This window comes from Nannospalax galili, unplaced genomic scaffold (assembly GCF_000622305.1).
Source record: "Nannospalax galili isolate Female #2095 unplaced genomic scaffold, S.galili_v1.0 scaffold376, whole genome shotgun sequence".
NCBI lineage: Eukaryota > Metazoa > Chordata > Mammalia > Rodentia > Spalacidae > Nannospalax > Nannospalax galili.
The window spans coordinates 2,152,186-2,174,041 of NW_008338108.1; the positions used below are offsets into that span (position 1 = coordinate 2,152,186).

At 35.6% G+C, this 21,856-nt stretch overlaps 1 protein-coding gene across 3 annotated transcripts in view; it reads left to right on the forward strand.

Moving 5' to 3' along the window:
• The window catches only part of Galnt13 (polypeptide N-acetylgalactosaminyltransferase 13), a 652,434-nt gene that overhangs the window by 389,768 nt on the left and 240,810 nt on the right, over positions 1–21,856 (forward strand). For all 3 annotated transcript variants that reach the window (XM_029563436.1, XM_008832879.2, XM_029563437.1), the window contains 3 exons: positions 11,816–11,982; positions 12,477–12,684; positions 16,446–16,616. In XM_029563436.1, coding sequence (XP_029419296.1) covers positions 11,816–11,982; positions 12,477–12,684; positions 16,446–16,616 — 546 coding nt within the window. The remainder of the gene's footprint in view (positions 1–11,815; positions 11,983–12,476; positions 12,685–16,445; positions 16,617–21,856) is intronic.

Here is a 21,856-nt window from a genome sequence, read left to right on the forward strand (position 1 = left end):
AAAAACTCATTCAATTTTATGTCTTACAGGGCTTATACTGAGTTCAAATATTGTATAAGTGTATTTACTCAACTGTGAGCCTAGAAACTTGTACCCACTTGTGAAAGAGATGTACTCTTGCTCTGGAATGTGTTACTGAATATGTTAAATCTGTAGTGAAATGCTTCTTCTAATCATGTAGTTATTAAAAATTAAAAAAATAATGATAAAAATAATAAAAAGAATTAGTAGATGTGAAAAACATTACCATTGAAATCTACCTGATGACTTTATATCCATGCTCAGATGCCAAGGAGCTCAGAAAGTAACCGATTGTCACTAGTTAAAATCAGATATATAGAGATTAAAAATGCATGTGCAAACATCTTAATGTCAATTGCATTGAAAATTAATTTTTCTGTATGAAACTGTGTATTTTAATAATGAAATGGAGATCTTTTTTAAAGGTTAAAACCTCATTTAATTTTATGTCTTATAGGGTTTATACTGAGTACAATATTATATAACTGTAATAATTCAACTGTAAACCTAAAAATTTACAGCCAATTTTGAAAAAGATGTATCTTAGCGCAAAAAAAAAAAAAAAATCAAAGGAAATTAATTTAACTTCCTTAATGGTATTATATAAATTCAAGCATGTCACAGCACAGCATTTATATGAACTGCTGCAGGGGCCAACCTCATGAGTTCCATGAAGTACCAGATTTCACACCCTTATTTTGACTAAAGTTAACTATACACACGATGTTTTCAAAAAATGACAAATTTTATGAATTCTATTTTAATATTTATAAAGTAAAACAAACAGGGTTGATGTATAAAATTTTTCTCAAGAGTTTTACTACCATTTATAATAATTTCAATGAGAGTTGACAAGTTTTTCTTATGTTAAGATTGAACCCAGGGTCTCCTGAATGGTATGCAAATTGCATCAGTTCTTGAAAGTAAACATCCAATGTTATTTCTAAAGTAGTCCTAGGGAAATGGTTATTTCTTTCCAACTTTATTTTAATTTTTATCCTTCTATTTTTAATCCATTTATATCATTATTTGGGTGAGTTTCTTATAGGCAGCACATCTGTAGGCCATGTTTTTAAATAAATTACGCCAGTCTTATCTGTGTTTTAACACTTTTGAGAATTCATAATTAGTACTGTATTTATACCGTTTCCACTCCTCCTTCCCCTCCTCCAAATCGTCCACACCCCCATAGCCCCCTTTCAATTTTGTGACCTCCTTTTCAATTTTTATGAAATCTGCAGGCTTGCAAAACCTATCAGGGAACTCATGGAGAAAACCAGTTCTCTCACCCTTAACATCCATTGATTGCCATGCCTGTAGGTCTTTATCTTGAAGTGGAACCTTGTGAAATTTCCCATCCATTCAACTGGTGTCATCATTATTCAGGTCTTATTTAGGCTCCCACACTGTTGAAATTTAACGGACATAGCTTCCTTGTCACATCTAAAGGATAATATCCAACAGGAGGTATCCTGGACCATTGGCTCTTACAATCCTTCCATCCCGTCTTCCAAAATATTCCCTGAGCATTAGATGCAGTGTTGCATTATTGATGTATCACTTAGGCTGGCCTCCCGATCATCACTTATTCTCTGTATTTCAACCAATTGGGTAACTTTGTGATAGTCTCTATCTGTTACAAAAGAGGCTTCTCTAAGGAATGCTGAAAGCTGCACTTATCTGTGGATTTAAGGATAAGATTTTAGAACATAGCAAGAAGTTTTATTTTTCAGGAAAAATGGTGGTACTAGGTTCTCCTCCAGGATTCATGACTTTATAGCTATCGGTACTTGGCTAGATTTACAGTACCAGACACTAATTTCCTCCTGTGTAATGGACTTCAACTCCAATTAGATAGCTTTTGGTAAGCCCCAAGATAAAAATGCCAACATTGTACCATCAGGGATTTCTTGCTGGATTGATCATTATTGTGATTCTAGGCTTTACAGCTAGGTAGCTTGCTTTTTTTCTTTTGGTAGCTTGCATAGGTCCTTCCCTTACTGTGAGACCTAGTCCTCAGGATTCCAGGTCAGCTCCAGCTTGATTCTTCCAAGGCCTGTGTCCAAAATGGATAGTATATTCAGCAATTAGGATCTTAATTTCAGCTTATAGGAGTTAACTATGGGCAATAGCAATAGACTGCATTGTTTTAGGAATCTCATTGGCTACCCTGATGAACAACTCTGAAGGGTATTTCTAATGCCTAGCACTGGTGTTTTTGTTTGACAGTCTAAGGCTCTTCTTGGGAGCATGATAACCCCATGGAACATAACTCCATTTAAACTATATGTATATGTGTGTTCATACATGTTCACATATATGTATACACACATATATATCATGTATATATATTTTATGAGTTTATAAAATAATATGTGCTAGTGGGGTTCCAAACTGGTATAGCCACTGTGGAAATAAATGTGGAGAATTCTCAAAACCTGAAAGTAGGACTACCGTATGAGCCAGCTGTACCACTTTTCAGCATATACCCAAATACCTGATAGTATGTCAGAGATACTTGCTCAGCTGTGTTCATTGCTGCTCTTTTCATAATAGCTAGGATATGGAAGCAACCTAAATGCCCCTCATCTGATGAATAATGAAAACATGGTGCATATACAGAAATGAATTCTATTCAGTTGTCAAGATAGGTGAAATCCTGAAATTTGTGGGTAAATGGATGAAACTGGAAAACATTGTACTTATTTAGGTAACCCAGACACAGAAAAACAAAATCTGCATATTCTCTCTTTATTGTAGATCCTAGTTATGAGTCTTTATAAGTGTATATGTAACTGCAGGAGCCACAAACTAGAAAAAGATCATGTGAGGAGGGGCATGAAGGAAGTCTAGAAAGGTGAATAGTAGGATACAGGTGTTATCAAGGGGGAAATGGGGAAATGGAGGGGACTTTAATGGGAGGGGGAAGGAAGGGTAATACAGAGGGAGAGGGAAGAGGAGCGATAACAGTAAGGATGGTTGAAATAATATAGGAAAATGATTATTTTTATTTCATATAGAAATTAATAATTGATTATAATATTATGAATACATAATTAATTTCCTGCTTTTCTGAATAGCACTAGAAATTAGCATTATTTTTCCAACTAATGTTTACAATGTGACATAACATGTAAGATGGTGTGAGGCAGAAATCATTACTTCCACAGTTAGAATACAGAAAACTGGTTTGTTTTATTGTTTTATTATTTATTTTGCTTGCATACATTGAACTAACTGCATTCCAGGAGATGTGTTTTGTGTAAAAGGAGTATTTACTTTAAGCAGCCCTAAAAGCCTTCCCAATTCAGTTGCATGGAGATCCTGACCTTTATTCTATTGCACAATTGAAGCAATGTCCTCTACATATTTTAGGTAAGATCTATGACATGACACACTTTAATCTTACTATGTAAAAGACTTAAAAACTGAGGCAGAAAGTGTGAAATTATTATTCTAATATCAAAAGTATGATTTTTAATGCATCAAAGGAAAATGCATTGTCTAGCCTTATTCATTTTATCATTTAAATATTTAAACTTTCTTCCTATTGACACCTTGTTTGTTTGAAAATCAGTAAGTAAAAACTCTGCCAGCACGTAGTAAGAAATCATATTAGTCTAGGAATGTGACAGCCTTGAGATTTTCTCTAAGATCTATGACCTCCCCAGCCATGTGTTATGTTTATAGTACCACACTTGAGTTTCTTCCCATTGAGTAGGTTTTTAGTACAATTAGGTAGCTGTTGATTACCCCCAAGATAAAAGTGCCACTATTGCACCAATATCATATGCTCTGCTGGCCATTGATATAGTTATTTGGTCTTGAACCTGGTGTTGGATCAGAGATTGATGCTTTCCCTTGGCACCTTCATAGTGCTCTCCAAAGCTGAGAGCTAGGCTTCAGGGGAAGTGGTTTCAGGTCAGTTGTAGTTCTACTGCCCAAGCCCTGTGTCCAAAATATGTTCTGTCTTCAGCAGTAGGGTCTTACCTTCAAGTTCTGGGAGGCCATCAAGGGCTGTGGCAATAGCCTGAGTAATTTTGGGAGTGAGTCTCTTGGACCACCCTGGCCAACAGCTCAAAAGATGGTTTCTCCTGTCTGGCACTCTTTCTTGTCATGTAGCCTTTAACTATACACATGGATTCATGTAGAGATATTGTATATGTAAATTGTCAATAGGTTGTTGGACTAATACAGTTCCCTCTGTTTTTTTAAAACTAGCCAGGCATTATTTATCTCTCCTCTCTCACTGTCTAACCCTTCCGCCATGGTTTCCTCAATTAAAGTGTCCCCATTTTTTCCATTTCTCCCTTGATAATACCAGTCTCCTATGGTCCCGCCTCTCTTGAGCTTCTTTCTCTTTATCCCCAAGGTTCCTTGCATAACCTTCCCTCCCCTTTCCCATTTAAGTGACCCCACTTTTATACATTTTTCCCTTAGTAATACCTGCCACCTACTGTTCTTCTCTCTCAGGATCTTTCTCTTTACCTCAGTGGTTCCTTTCATTGTACTGGTTCTTGCACTTATGTCTGGATTCTTACTCACTTATAAGGATATGCTGCTAGGATTCACATATGGGGGACAACACATGTCATTTGTTTTTCTGAGTCTGTGTTAACTTCACTTATTTTAACAGGTGATTTCTTACCATAAGCAAAATATGTGTCCTTGCATTTACAGACAAATATCCAGTAACCACTCATCAAAGAAACTCATTTCCCACCAGTTGGAGACTATTACCAAGTACCACAATTGGTCACACACAGACATTGTCTATGAATTGCCCAGGCCTAAGTGACACATCTACAATGCAACCTCTATACCTAAGGCTCATGGAACATAGAACAGGGGTAAAGAATAGGACACTAATGAATCTTTCAGTTCTCATTAATGAAGCTCCTTCATACAGGGGAGGGCCAGGAACACAAAAAGTCACAAATAGCCAAAGTGTAGACATCAAGAGTCTGCTGAATGCTGGTCCTTGGACAGGACTCCTTTATTAAACTTCACCCACCCAAGGCTCAGGGACCATCACAGAAGAGGGAGCAAAAAATTCTAAGAGCCAGGGAGGAGGTGAATGACCATATAGAAACAGAATCCTACAAGCTCCTGGGAAGCTATTTATATGATTCTATGGCAAGGGTGTCAGCATACACAAGTCCCACTGAAACTCAGCAGACAAAAACCCAGCGTAGAACAGGAAAAATGAACAGCAGACCCCAATCTTATCTGAAGAAATATTGGCAACTGATTGCTGCTAGATGAAGAAGAGCTGATCTTCCTAAAACAAGGGACTCTAGATAGGCTGACTAGACTTCAGTGGATGGACTTGCACTGGAGAATGTCTGGGGACACTGACTTGACACAGTGGGCATTAACAGGGATGACAGTATATGGGTTTCAGTGAGAAGGGCTATGGGAAGGTGCTGGTGGGGACAGGAGTGTAAAAATGGTTAAAATTGATTAAGATATTCTATATGAAACACACAAAAATTCAAGAAAAACAAACTTTAATAAAAAGGAAGGCAAAAAAACACACAAAAAACCTCTACCAGTTTAGATGACTAACATTTTAAGAACTACTTTGATGTTAAACACAAATTCTATTATGTTCATCTCTTTCAGGATGTATATTTTTTAATTTTGCTTGTCTGAAATTAGATTAAGTTTTAGAATCTGCAGTTCAACATGATCAAGTTCTGCCACGTGGCTGAACACACAGACACACACACAGACACACACACACACAGACACACACACACACAAAGTTTCTTAACCTGTGACAATGGTCATCCAGCTATTGCTTCAAGTAAGTTACATCCAATGGACTTTTTCTTACCATGAGTAGAATTATAATTCAATATTCTTCATAAATATTACAGTGTTACTCAGAACAAAACTCATCTAAGAAAGACAGCAAATAGAAGTAAAAGTTAAATTTCATATATGATGAAGTAAAAATAATACAGAAATGTCTATAATTCTATTTTTTTCTTTGCAAATCATCAAATGAGCAATTTGTATAGCCTTGCTTCTTATATCAACCAGGGGCTAGCAATGTTGACATCTCCAAGGATCTCATTAGCAATTCACAAACTTGGGCTCAACCGAGATCTACTAAATCTGAATTGCATTTTAACAAGATCCCTATATAATTCATTTGAGCCCTAATGTTTGAAAAGCACTTTATACCAAGTCTCTGAAAAACTACCAAGGGAGCTACTCACAGATGAAAGTATTTTTATTTTTTGAGATAGAAACTCAGTGTTTGCCTTTTATATTCGAAACAACACAAGCTACAATTGGAGATTTGCTCCAGCCCTAGCTGAGGATTTATTGGCTATTGATAGCTGCCAGGATTGGACAGTCAGTTTTCTTTAAGGATGTGACTCCTGGTAGGTTGACCAGACTCCAAGGGAGAGAACCACACGCAGGAATATTAGAGAAACACAGATTAGACTCGTTAAACATTTTCAAAAAGGAAATAATAACAGAAGACATTAAGTCTGGGGTGGATAGTACCGGGGAGTAGGGTGGGGATAGAGTTGGATCTGAATGTGAACAAAATATATTTTATGAAATTCTCAAATCAATATAAATATTTTTAAAGTAGAGAATAACTATTAGAAGAGGTGAAAGATACATTAAAATGATAAGAAATCAATATGACTGTTTCATAAATTAAACATGACAATGTCATAGAAATATATGTCTAAGTAGATTTAAAAGCTTTTCTATAGTTCTATTGAGTATTAAATAAATTATAATGATGAGAACATTGTGCTGTAGTTCATTTGGCAATGTTACATTTTTTCAGTTCCATGAAATCATGATGCATCTTACCATAGATGAAAATGACCTTGATGAAATACAAACAATAGAACAAGCTCTGTGTGCCACAATCCAATTAGAAACATGGAAGTCATAACTCTGATCCATATAAATCTGTGCATTTGTGGTAACTGGATGCTGACATGGGAAATGCTTAATTTGTATAGATAGGCAATTTTATTAAAAATATTTGTCTTCCAAATGACTTTTTTCCCAGTTTTACTGAAGTACACTTGGCAAATAAATCTGTATGATTTATGGTGTACAACTTGATGTTTTTGTATGTATAAACATTCCGAAATACCATATTCAAGCCAATATCCATCTCTTTATATTGGTAAGAAGATTTAATATCAAATCTCTTCACAAACATGGAACATAAACAACACTATACTAGATCTGATTGCCAAAATAACATGCCATGGTCACAATGATCACTGAAATGTTAACCATAATCAAGCCAATATCCATCTCTTTACATTGGTAAGAAGACTCAATATCAAATCTCTTCACAAACATGGAACATAAACAACACTATACTAGGTCTAATTGCCAAAATAACATGCCATGGTCACAATAGATCACTGAAATGTTCACCCCACCCCACTGAAATTGTGTTCCCTGTTATTATTGACAATTTATGTAAAAATCAGAGAAAGAACTGATAACATACTAGCTACATTTTATTTTTATGTGATGTTGAATCAGACAATGGATGTATAACATCTGCATTAATAGTTCATTATGTAATGAACAAATATGATGAATATATAATAACATTTGTGAGTTTTATTTATTTTTATTGAATTTTTGTCATTTTCATAACATACAATTTGGTGATGTTTTGATACCTTCCCTATCCCAATATCCCCTTATTGCCCCCTATCTAATTTATGTACTCCATTATGCATATAAGGCCAAAAGAGTCTAATTCATGACTCCAAATGTCCTTCAGTATGGGTCCATCCACTGGAGCTTGGTAAACCTACAAAGAAGTACCATGCTTGAAAAAGACTGTCTCTGCCCCTCCCAGCAGCCATCTGTTGTCACAATGTCCTTAGGTGGACTTGGAGCATCTTGACCACTTCCTCATTTCTATGCTGGGATTTTTTTTTCTAGTTTTGAGCATGCATGGACCCTGTGCATGCTGTCACCATTGCTGGGAGTTCATATGAGTAACTGATGAGCTTCCTGGACAATTGTTTCCTTGAGTTCATCCACCACCTCTGACTCTTGCAATCTTTCCATCGCTTCTTCCACAATGATCCCTGAACTTTGGGAAGAGAAGTTTGATATAGGTGTCCTAGTCATGGATAATCAATCTATCTTGTTCTCTGCACATTGGCCAGTTGTAAGTTTCTGTGTTACTCACCATTTGCCACATAAGGAAACTTTTCTGGTGACTATTGAAAGATGCATTTATCTATGGGTATAACAATAAGTCATTAAAAGTCAGTTTAATATAATAACTATTTAGTAGAACACTAATATAGAGTTCTCCCAAGTGTTCTGTGACTTGTTAAACCTCAGGTTCCTAAACCTGATATCAGTAAGTATGGGCACCATCCTATAATTTTAACATCAAATACAATTAAAGAGTGGCACAAGGCCCATGCAGACTCATCAGACAAAAACCCAGCATAGAACCCTAACCTTAGGCAAAGAACTATTGACAGTTGATTAGTGCTGGGTGAGGAACAGTTGATCTTCTTTAAGGGAGTGACTCTAGATCTGCTGACTAGACTCTTGCACCAAGAGACATCTGGATACAAAAGCTTGAGTCTATAGGCTTCAACATATTTAACTGAATGCATGAAATCAGATGGGGAGGTATAGGGAGAACAGGACTGGAGAGAGGTCTAAATATGATTAAGATTTTTTTGTATGGAATGCACAAAAGTTCAATAAAAGTATACATAAAAAAGATGGACAAAAAGAGTGGTTGGTTACTCCCATATATTTGTACCAGTATTGCACCAGTATGCATATCTTGCCAGGCCAGTTGCTATTGTACTTTACAGGATTCACAGCTGAGTAAGGCTGATGATTATTTATTCCTTCTGGTAGCTAGCATAGCACCTTGATAGCTAGCCAGTAGAAATGAGCTGTTGAAGTTAGCACCCACTTGATTGTCTTACAGTTCATATGTGGAGTGTCTTCAGCAATAGGGTCTTACTATCCAGTTCTGGTAAGGAAGTACAGGTGCAAAGCAAGGCCAGTATTTTTAAGGGTCTATGGGACCCCTAGTCAATAGCTTCAAACGATGTGGTAGAATGCAGTGATAGAATGTGGGAACAGGGAACTTTAGACTAGGAATGGTTAAACAAGTTAGGGAAGGGGTGGGCAGAGCAGAGGAGTAACACTAAAGGCCATTAGAAAAGGCCATATGGAAATGTATCACTATATAAGCTTCTTAAAGTATATATGTATACATCATAAAAAGAGATTAAAAGGAGTTATCCTATAACTGGAGGACATTGCCATTTCTAGACATCATAGGCTAATAAGAAAACTCAGTGTCAGCTTGAGGGATTTAAAACCATAAAAATAAGCTTGATGGAAAAGTTTTAAAGTATGGGACCTAATAGATACCTCCTTTTACTGTTTTTGTTATTGTTGTTGCAGACGGTGTCTTAACTATATAGATGGCTAGCCTAGAACTCGCTGACTAGAGTAGGCTAGGCCAGCCTCCAATTCATGGTAATCTTCTAGCCTGTACTTCCAGGATGCTGGGATTGATTACAGCCATGATCCACTATACTCAACTGATTTTATTTTTTAATTATTTTATATTGTACCCATATTGTTAGTTGATACATATACAAAACCTTGATTTATAAGAAATAATTTGTAAAATTATACTTAGCATCCTGCACTGACTGTAAGTCCTGGTTTAAGCCAGTGGCTGTTGATTGTTGGACTCTTTTCACCTTGTTTGTCCAAATTTGTGTCTATAATGATCATACCGTCTTTTTTTCTGTTTGGCATGCCAAAGGTCATGGGTTTTTTTGATGAGGCAAAGAAATGGCTTTCTCAGTTCGTTTAGTGATGAACTGCCTGGAAATAGAGCTAAAAAGATGATGAAGCACAGAGAAATTGTTTGAATCTTGCCACGGGACCTAGAGAGCTATGAACCCATCAGTTTGTTTTTCTTTTTTTTTCTCTTTTTAAAATATTTTATTTATTATTTTTATTTTATGTGTATGTGTTTGTTGCCTGCATGTAGGTAAGTGCACCCATTTCATACAAAGCTCACACAGGACAGAAGAGGCCATCGGATTCCCTGGAACTGGAGTCATTGATAGTTGTTAGCTGCCATGTGGGTGCTGGGATTCGAACCCAGGTCTTCTGCAGGAGCAACCAGTGCTCTTAACCGTTGAGTCATCTCTCGTGCCCCAGAGTTTGTTTTTCTTATATGCACAGTATATTTTATATTGTGATGCTTAATGGATGTTTGTTTTCCAAATAACTATACACACAATAAATGTTATCCTTGAAGTATATGAACATTCTTACCTGATCATATTGTTCTATACTTTACTGAGTAGATGATATTTCAGATTGTCAGGAATTTTATTTTTTTAATTTTTGCAAATTTTATACACTATGTTTTGATCATATTTAGACCTCCTACCCCATATAATTCCCTTTCAGTACTTCCTGCTGGTTTCATACACTCTATTTTGTTAAAGCCTATCGAGTTAAATTTCAGATTGTTTTAAGGGAGGATTAATATCTCAACAGGCAGACACTCAGTTCCATTTTATTTTGTGCCTTTCTCTCTGTAAATTTTTAAATTGTTTGTGAAAGAAACAGATTTCAATAATACTGCATTGTGTAGTATATTAGGTTGTCATAAATGGCAGGGGGTATCCAGTTCATTTTATTTTGTGGAAATATCTTAATTTTCTTCCTCTTTAGAATATTTTACATTATAGACTAAGGTGAATAAGCTTCTATTCCTGCCCCAAAAGCCCTGTGACACTTTTCATAGTCTATAATCATGAAAATTTAAAATTACATGACACAAATGCCTGAAGGCTGACAAGGTGACAGAGTAAATGACCATCTTCATATTAAACTTAGGGATGTCCACTCAGAGCACTGCACAAATTGTTTATTCAAACATGGTTTTTGGAATTGAGTGGGTTTTTTTTTTTTAATATTTATGAGCACATTTAAAATATTTTATCAAAACAGCAGATTCTAAAATTAATGGCAGTTTTCATGTAGCTCCTTACTGATTTGTGTGCTCCTGAGGCTAGTGGCAATGCAGAACTTCAGGCTCCCTTCCAGACTTGGCAAATTAGATCTGTGTTTTAACAAATCCTCAGGTGGTATCTGTACCCATTAAACTTTGGAGAGTACTGGTAGCCAATTTTCTTCCCTTCTCTCTAGGATATCAAGAGATTGTAGGAGCTATGGTGCTAAACTTTCCTTGAAAGCAGACATGTTTTATAGAATTCTCAAGTGGTATAGAAGACATATATAATTACATTTTAGAAAAGAAAAACAATCTCATCTTAAAATGCTACAAAACTCTGTGGGTTCATATCTATTTATGTTCTTACAATTTTCTGAATTCTGATTCTTGAAACACAAGGAATAAAAATTATATCCACAAAATAAATTTTTCTGTCTTTGTTGCACATGGTGTTTTTAATTTCTTGACAGTCTAAGAATATTAATTTAGTTTCCCTTGTGTTTTTTAGACTTATGGAAACCATGCTGCTTTACCCTGCAGGAGTTAAAATAAAATATTAGCAATTATGCATATTTAACTTTGAAAAGGACAAGTGGTTACTCAGAACACTCATAAAAGGAAACTTATTGCAGATATTCATAAAACCTTCTTGCTAAGGGACATTTATGTCTGATGTTCTATTACTGTGAGTATTTCTTCTTATGATGATTGGAAAGAAAAATGGATTTATTATCATCACTCTTCTTTGCTCTTTCCCAGATGCAAGACAAAAGTCTATCCTGATGAACTTCCAAACACAAGTGTAGTGATTGTCTTTCATAATGAAGCTTGGAGCACTCTGCTTAGAACTGTTTACAGTGTTATAAACCGTTCCCCACACTACCTACTCTCCGAGGTCATCTTAGTGGATGATGCCAGTGAAAGAGGTACAGTATATGTTTCTAATACCTTTAATTAGAAAGTGCTCTTATGATCAAAGGGTAGCTGGGAGTGATCTGCATTCTGCTTTATAGTCAACTATCTATAAAATTTATACATATGGCATATTCTTGTGTATATTTCATATATAATATATCCTATTAATGTCAATTCCAAAAACAATTAACTAATTCTTTCAGTTTTGTTTATGACCTATTTGGCTCTTCCTAGCCTTAGAAATCAACCAAAATTATTTTCAAAAATAATTTATCTTTTCTAATTAGATCATACTGAGAATTTGAATAACTTGATACATAACACTGATGAAATCTCTATTAGTTTACTTTAAATGAAGTACGTGTGTGTGTGTGTGTGTGTGTGTGTGTGTGTGTGTGAATGAGTTGGACCATTCTTCCTTGTGGCATTTTCATAGCAGAAGTGTCTCTATTCTGTTCTAAAAACAATCCAAATCTGTCCCATAAATTCTTATTCGATATTACAGATTTTCTCAAGTTGACATTAGAGAACTACGTGAAAAATTTAGAAGTGCCGGTAAAAATTATCAGGATGGAGGAACGCTCTGGGTTAATACGTGCCCGTCTTCGAGGAGCAGCTGCTTCAAAAGGGCAGGTCATAACATTCCTGGATGCACACTGTGAGTGCACGTTAGGGTGGCTGGAGCCCTTGCTGGCAAGAATAAAGGAAGACAGGTAGGGTGTCCTGCTCTATGTCAGCAAATTCATGACTGAGACCGTGACAGCAGCTACTGCTGTCCATTACAGTTTCTCTTCCAAAGTTTATTTCACATGCCTTTTAAAAACCAAAAGTACTCGGGAGGCAGAGGCAGGCAGATCTCCGTGAGTCCAAGGCCAGCCTGGTCTACATAGTGAGTTCCAGGACAGCTGGGGCTACACAGAGACCCTGTCTCAAAAAGACAAAAAAAAAAAAGCAAAAGAGGTTTTTCTCATTATTTCTGACTAAAGACTGACTTGTTCATAAAGACTGACTTGTTCATGTTGAACAATGCTATTTAAGAAATAAATAATTCTTTCTTCAGTATTTAATTATTTTTATTTTATGTGTATGAGTGTATTGCCCTCACAAATGTGAGTGCAAGTATGTTGTGCAATGCCATGGAGATCAGAAGAGGGCTTCGGATTCCCCTGGAACTGGAGTTAAGGACAGTTCGTAGCCACCATGTGTGTGTCGGGAATCAAACCCAGGTCCTCGGCAAGAGCAGTCAGTGCTCTTAACTGCTGAGCCATCTCTCCAAAACAAATGTGTTGACTTTCTTAACAGGTGACAGAAATCATTCCAATCTGATGGAGTATAATCTGTTATAGGCAATTTACTGTCCTCACAACCATGCTGTGAGGGAGGCAATTGCATATGTTCTTACAGAGTCTCCTCATGCTGTTGGAAACAGGGGGAACAACAATTTAGTTCATCTTACTTCCTCACCATTGCTATCCCTTCTGACATTGGTGCCCTGGTTGCATTCTAGTCAGGTTCTCCTTGAGGATCTTGAACATATGCACCTATACACACACACACACACACACACACACACACACACACACATCTCACTCAAATGAAATCATGGTTAAAAAAGCAAAAAGAACACAGTTATAAGTATTTAAACAATATTCTCCCCACATACAAATTTTAAAATTGAACAGTTGACCTCTGTGTGGAGACAAAGAACTCTCACACATACCTGCAATATGTTGGTATTTTGTAGCTACTCATAAACACTTGTGATAAATTAGTGTAATTTCTTAGTACCTACTGAAGATGACTAGCAATGAATGCTCTCTGCTGTGATAAATCATTACAGAGCACCTTGTTTGCATAGTTGCCTCATGTGCAGTAGAAAAGTCCAGAACTAAAGTTTTTAATTAGACACTCAACATAAGGTCCTCTTAGACTGAGCGAGTTCAACCGCATTACATAAATGGCAGGAGCTCATACTTGGGGCGAAGATAGATGGAAGCTGTCAGCGAAATGAACAACAGCAGTACAGGAAAGCAGTGGGAACTTTTTAGTCAACTGGTAGAGTACACAGCAAATAAAATGTTGCACATTGTACTTTGTCCACAGGAGAGTAAGACAAAGTAAAAGAACTTAGAACATCTTTTTTTTTTTATCTTTTTAAAAAAATTTTTACAAAAACTTTATTGAGAATTTCACACATGCATATAAGGTGTTTTGATCAAATCCATACTCCCTCCTCTCCAACATTCCCCCCTCTGAAGAGGTAACCCTAAACTCTTTTAAGGATTAGATACAAGCTCCCAAATACTTTTGACATTTTTGGCCTTGGAACAGAGTATGTTACTAACAGGCCCAAGGACACTTTGACTTTTAGCCGAGAAACTGGCTACATTTCTTTGGGGTCTTTTTACCTTAACTGACTAGCCAATTCCTACTTCCTATTCTTATCACACCATCCTCAGAAGGGGTTACCCAAAGTGCCATTAGGAATAGGGATGCCGACCATTCTGGCTTCTTCCATGATGAACAGGGACGCAGGGTGTGGCAATTGGTGTACCCTTCTGTGGGTCTATCTAAAAGGTTCCCAAATTGCATAACTTTTGTCTCTAAGGGGAGAAGAAAGTCCTTGAATCATGAATAGGAGATGTGAATGAGAAGTAAAGGCAAGAGTAATTAGTATTACAAGTTCTAGACAGGGAACTAGAAAAAAGTCAGAACAGGGCAATTTTCAAATGTTCATATGAGAGCCCGTTGGAGTTTCTTGACAAAGGCTTCCAAAAGCAAATGCATTTAAGATGTTCTAAGTTCTTCCTCACACTTAAGGAACGTCTTAAATGCATTTTCTGGCAACTTTTTGTACATTATTCTGCTCTTTCACACATCTGTTTTATATTCATCTTGAGCTTTTAATATGTTTTACTAGAGCTGTGCACAGTTTGTTTTTATTCTAACAATGCCTTTGCATTATATGTGTATATAATGAGTCCTTTTCTTTTGTCTTGATTATATATTTTAGCATTTCCATAACTAGGTAGGAAAATCTACTCAAGATTATAAGATCTAATTTCTCCTCCCTAAAAGTTAAATTATTAAACCCAGTGAAAAAAGGAAGATAATGATTTTGTGTTCAGACTCACCAAGAAGCTTTTCCAAGACTAAATGAACTCTATTGATTTCAGAGAACTTCAGGCATTGGGCAGTTGTGTGGAATGTAAGACTCATTTGACAAAGAGTGGCAGTGATAATGTCGTAACAAAATAAGGTGCAATTGAAACCTTGCTTTTCTTTCCACTCTATGGATAATTTGGAAGCCTATTCATACAGAGGGTCTGGTCCTCAGAATTAGCTACAACTAATGTCATGTTGAACAGATTTGGTCATGGTCCTGTGGAGGTGACTGAAGGTAGGCTTCAAAGTGACTCAAAAAAGTTATGTGATGCCAAATAGGAGATAAGCCAGGACATGGATAAGAGGAAGAGCTAATGAAATCCCCACTTGAAATATTCCTTACCGTACATAAACTACTACTATGAAGAAAATGAAGGCTCTGAGTTTCCCTCTTGCATTAGGAAAATAGGATAAAATGCCACGACTAAGATGTTTATCTTACTCTGTTTTAGAAAATCACCTGGATTGAGAAAACTATAAACTCTTTTCAGTGTTTGATTTTACTTTTTATTTTATGTGTATGCATGTTTTGCCTGCATGTATGTAATTGTACCTGTGTCCTGCAGTGCCCACAGAGGGCAGAAGAAGGCACTGGATCCCCTGAACTGGAGTTGCAGATAGTTTTTAGCCACCATGTGGGTGCTGGGAGCTGAATTTAGGTCCCCTGTAAGAGCAGCCAGTGTTCTTAACCACTAAACCATCTCTCTAGCCCCCAACTATAAACTCTTATTCAAGAACACTTCATTGAAAATCCTTGACAGAAATAATTTCTTATACTGATTATGTCATGATTTTAATTGTTGCTGTTTGTTTTCCTGAAAGAAGTTTTCTCTGTGACAAGTTTTCATGAACTCTTTAAACTAACTAGCTCTATTTGAAATGCAAACCACCGAATCTAATTTTCTCTCATCCTTTCTCCCTCCCTGCATGCTATTGCTTTCCAGAGGGTTAGAGCTAAAATATTGCATAATATCAAAGTGACTCAACTAATCATGCTGTGGATGGAGGTTTATGAAAAATAGACCATGTTCATCCTTCTGAGTTAGAACTTAGAATGCATTTGGAAATCAGCTTGAAGGTCAATTAGAATATTTGATTAGATTCCACATGATAACATTAAGGTAAATGTGCAGAAAGAAGGCATTGTCAAAAGAAATGGTATTATAGAGAAAAAAGGTAAAATAAATTAAAGGCATATTTAAATCATAAGATAATTAAATGTTATCATATCACCTAGAATCATTTTGAAGAAGCTAATGTAGCATTTAAGTTACCATGTATGTATGAACTGGTTTTAATTTTTCTGCAGGAAAACGGTTGTATGCCCTATCATTGACGTCATTAGCGATGATACCTTTGAATACATGGCTGGATCAGACATGACTTATGGCGGTTTTAACTGGAAACTGAATTTCCGATGGTATCCTGTTCCCCAAAGAGAAATGGATAGGAGGAAAGGAGACAGAACATTACCTGTCAGGTATGTAGCTTGTATCTCCCATGAAGTAGTGTGTAAATTCTGATATTAACCAATATATTCTGATATTATAAATTCTAGTATCAATTTTTGAGTTTTTTAAGGATATATTTATTGTACAAATACACATTGTTGCTCTTTACATGACCATATAAGAATGGCAATACTAAATTTGGTTAAAACTAGCACAGGCAAGCTTGAACATTGGTGGAAATGCCAGGTATTTTTGGAAGCCTTTGTATTCTTATATTCAAAGCATAGATAGTGAAATTTCTACATGATACAAATTCCTTGATAGCCCAAGTAAATGCATATAATATCTAATATATTCTTTATAATAGAAGTGTTCTCAAAACTGAACTGGCCAAAAATGTTTTGGTAAATATTCTAAACCTATCACTTTTGAGGAGCTTTCTTTAACTATCATAGAATTAGTCACTTGGAAATTTCTAGTATACTCACATAAATGGATGCCTTTTGGTAGTTCCAAATTAAATAACTACTTAATTTGAAATATCTAGTAGAAAAATACATCTTATTCTTATGCTTTTATTTATCTTTTTTTAGAAACTTTAATCATTTCAGTAACACACAAAGATCTCTTTCCCAATATAAACCTCTTACCTGCAACCAAAAATTTTTTTAAATGTAGGGAAAAATATACTATCTCTTTAAAGATAAATTGAGCAAATCATCACTCTCTTGAAACAGTGGAAAAATGTCCTAACCTTCTAAAACAATGTTCACATAAGCCAGGACCCAAGCAAGAATGCCTGGCAACTTTTGGGAGAATGTTACTACTTAGTTATAGAATGAATTAATTTAAACTTTAAAAATCACTGGGTAGTGGAAGAGACACCTCTAACTATGTATTATTAGACAATTAAATATACAGTGTTGTTAGGATTTTTAGTGCTTAATACTACCTCAAAGAGAAAATTTAAATGTTGTGCTTAACATTTGCATAAGACATGCTATCATTCAATGCTTAAATATATAATCCAGCAAATTTTAAATGTTTTATAATCTTCACATCTACCCATTCTTGTTGATCCTTGCCTTTAACTACCCAACAAAATACAATAACTTCTAGATTTATTACAAATCCTCTTGTCCCAGATCTTAGCTTTATTTGATGTAGATGATTCTTAAGCTCAAGCTCTAAGTGAAAACTAGCAAAACGCTTTGCAAATGCAGTTAGATTTGGTAACAAATTTATTCATTCGAAAATGAAGTTTATATGAATGTGTGTTTGTACTCATTAAAAATACATTAACAAAAGGCATGCTTTTTAACTTTGTTTTCCCAGATTAAAAATGTAGATAATTAAAATAGCCACCACACATAGTAAGAACTGACTGATCTCATTCATAAAAATAAACAGGAAATTAGGAAGTAAAAGTTTTTACATAACTTTCACTAACTAAAACAAAAGTTGAGTCGTCTAACTTGCTATATTTTAGCCAGTTTGTGTGGTTTCATTGAACTACTACAGGAAATTATTATTTGCCTCAGTAACTGAACATCATTTCATATTTTAAAATACTTAAAGAGCTGGAGCAAAATGAAAGAAGCTTCAGTGACTGCTGGAGTTTCTAGATTCTTATGGCAAAAGGTTAATTAATTCACTGGCTCTGTTGTCACAGCCTGCAGGTAATTTTCATCAGCATGGCTGCAATGTGAACTTTGTACTTATAATCTATTACTTGAAGATGTGATCATTTTTCTTGCATTCGTACAAACAGATAAATCATTCTAGGTGTCGAATACAGATTTTTTTTTCCACTTGATTAACAGAACTCTGAATAGCTAAAGTGATTAAAATGAGGTTGAGATTTTAGCTTTCTTAGTGGAATGCTTCATTTAAAATGTCACTTGCAGTAGAACTTTGGAGTCTTCATAATTGGCTAGTCATCATTCAGAAATATAAGCAACCATAGAGCACCAGCTTAAACTTGTGACCCAAACTCAATCAAACTACCTTATGTAAAAGTAAATTGCGAAATGGTGATAACATTCAGTTATGCAGTTCTGGGTGTGTATGAAAGAGAGTTTTGAACTTAAGGCTATGGAATAGCATTATTCTAATTCAAATATGTAGTTTTCTTTAATCAGCAAGTTCCTTGACATCATAGGACATCCCAGCTGCCTGTGCAGCAGTAGAGGAACCAGAGCATTAAACCAAAGAGCATAAAGCAGGAACTTCTGTGTCAAATGTACTGTTTGTGTTTTATTTGTATTAATAGTATTTCATCTAGAAAATTAATGACATTAAAAATATGATTGTTGAAATAAAATTTGAGACTTTTAGCTATTAAGAATTCAAATAATATTGGTAAAATGACCCAGGGTTCATCCCTATCAGCATTCGAGGGAGAGGAATAGAAACTGCCCATGTGGAAGAGCCAGGAGAGACAAGCCTTGTCTCTTTAGCTTCTGTAATTGTGTTTCTGACTCTAAGCTTGAGGGTCAGTGGCCATTGATAATCTTTTTACATATGGAGAAATAGTTTCAGTATTTGCCTCAAGTAAAGGTGAGAGAAATATATTTATTACAATGAACTGACATCGCATAATTGACTATGATTATATTCTTTTAAATTTGTGACTTTCAACCTAGAGGCTAATATCTGGGGGATGACCAAGTTTGAAACTCATCAAGCACATTAGTCTGTATAAATATGTGTATATATTACCTAATGAAACAGACCAAGTAACAAAATTACTTCATAAGGAAGATAACGCTATCAAGGATTATCTTAGTTTCATTTTGTCACTGTGTTAAAATACACTGACAAATAGCAACTTAGCAGGGAAAGGTTTTGTTTCAGCTCACAGTTTCAGATGACAATCCATCATAGCAGGGAATTCAAGGTGGTGCAACTTCAAACAATATACACATCACATCCACAGTGAAGAGCAGAGAGAAATGAATGCATGCATGATTCTCATCTAATTCTCTGCTACTATACAGACCAGGGCCACAAAACTGCTGTACCACCCACTTTTAGGCTTGAGTCTTTCCACATCAATTAAGATAAACAAGATGGGCTGGAGAGGTGGCTCAGCAGTTAAGAACACTTCCTGATCTTGCAAAGGACCTGAGTTCTGTTCCCGGCATGCACAGGGCAGCTGACAACCTTCTGTATATCCAGTTCAAATGGATCTGACGCCCTCTTCTGGTCTCCCTGGGTATGCACACACAGGTGGACTTAACATGCAGACAAAATACTCATATACATACAGTAAAAAATAATCAAAAGAAAATAAATGAGAAAAAAGACAGTCCCCCACTGACATGCATACGGACCATTCCATTCTCCACAAACCCTCTTTTAGACTCTATTCCCAGTCCATCCTAGGCTCTGTCAAGGTGACAACACTAGCCAGCATGGAGATGCATTATGCAATTTTTCCAGAATAAAAAGATTGAGGCTATTTGGTTTAGCTATTGAGATGAGTTTGATTCAGCATTCAAATGGGCATTTATGCACCCTGATGGCCACTCCGCTGGCTTCTGCACATACAAAATGAATATAGCAGTCATTGCTGTTGACTGCCTGGCATTGACCTCATGCATGCTAGGTGAAGTAAGAATAAGGTCAGAATATGCAGCTTGAATGAAGATTCACGAGAGTTATCCATGTTTCTACTGGACTACTATTTACTTCTGGATAAGAGTCTGGGTTAAATATTACTGATTGCATTAGTCTTTTAATAATGCTCTGTAAGTGACCCTCAATAAATAGATATAAAGATACTCATGTCCAGTTTAATTTCTCGCTGATTAAAACTTATTTCTTTGTTAGAGACCTGCTGATTATTTTTTAAGTCTAACATTTTACTCTCTACGTTTACTTACACTTAGTTGTTCTTTATATTCTTAATGTGAATATTTTCATATTTTTACCTGTTAAGTATATTCTGAAAGTAAAGCAGCTTTTGACATTCATCAGTCTTAGCTATCATAATGAATCGCACACCTAGACATAATTATTAGCTTTTATTCATGACAAATTTACTTATTTTATATCTATTTTAACTAATATTTGTCTGAGTGCATACGTTACATTACATTTAATTGCAATTAAAAATGTCTAAAGAATATCAAATAAATTTAATCACAAAATGAATAATGTCTTGGATTGTAACTGCTGTGCCCTCATATGTTAAGCATATTCTCACATGCTCCATCTCTTATCCTAGTATGGGTGGGAGAAGCAACACTGGGCTAGCTTTGGGAGGAATCTGGTTTATTTCAAGATAATCCTATTGGGAAATGGCCTAATTTTTTAACCCAAAAGTTGAAAATTATTTACTCTGCCTTGTATAACTTATGTAAGACATCAAAGTGATACAAATTATTAAATGAGAAATACCTTGTCAGGAGTCAGAAGTTGAATTTTAAGTTCCTTCTTGTTAAAGGAACATGTATGCATGGCACAGTAAATGGGATAAGCACCCCAAAGCACCGGGAAGCATAAGACCCACAGGCACCACCACCTTCAGTGTTTTGTAATACTTCCTTCTAGAGGATTTCTTCAAATGAAATTCTCCATAATTTAAAATCTGTTGTGCTATTTTATTAGCATTTACGCCATTAAAATTTTTTTTTTTAAGAAATATTTACTGGCTGTGAGTTTCTCAACTATTTAGCTTTTTCTTTAGGTTTTGTGCCAAAACTTGATTAAAATTTTTTGTTTGTTTATTGTTTTGTTTTGGTTTTGGTAGCAGACCTCATTTATCTTTGTTTGGTCAGAAACTGAATGTGTATTTCTGACCCCCCCACCTCTGCTTCCCCAGTCCTGGGATTCCAAGCAGAGTGTGCTACTACAGCTGGTTTTTATAAGGTGCTGGGGATTGAACTCAGGGCTTTGAGCATGCTAAGCTATCACTGTGCTAATTGAGCTGTATTCCCAGGCCTAAAATATACTAAAATATAATTTTATTTAAATTTTTATTTTCATTTATTCCTTTTACTTTTCCAGTGCTCAGGATAGAATCCAGGCCTTATAAATGCTAAGCAGCATTCTGTCACTGTACTACACCTTCAACCTTTGCATTCTACTTTATAGTTTACCAACAATTGTTTAAAACATTTTTGCACATGTTACTGCTTATAAGTTTTGTAATTCTGCCCCCCCAACTCATCACTGACTCAATTTATATTTTCTTTAGTGTGATAAATGAGAAGCATGTATTTTCTTCTGCAAAATCTCTCTAGAGACAAAGTTTCTTATATTT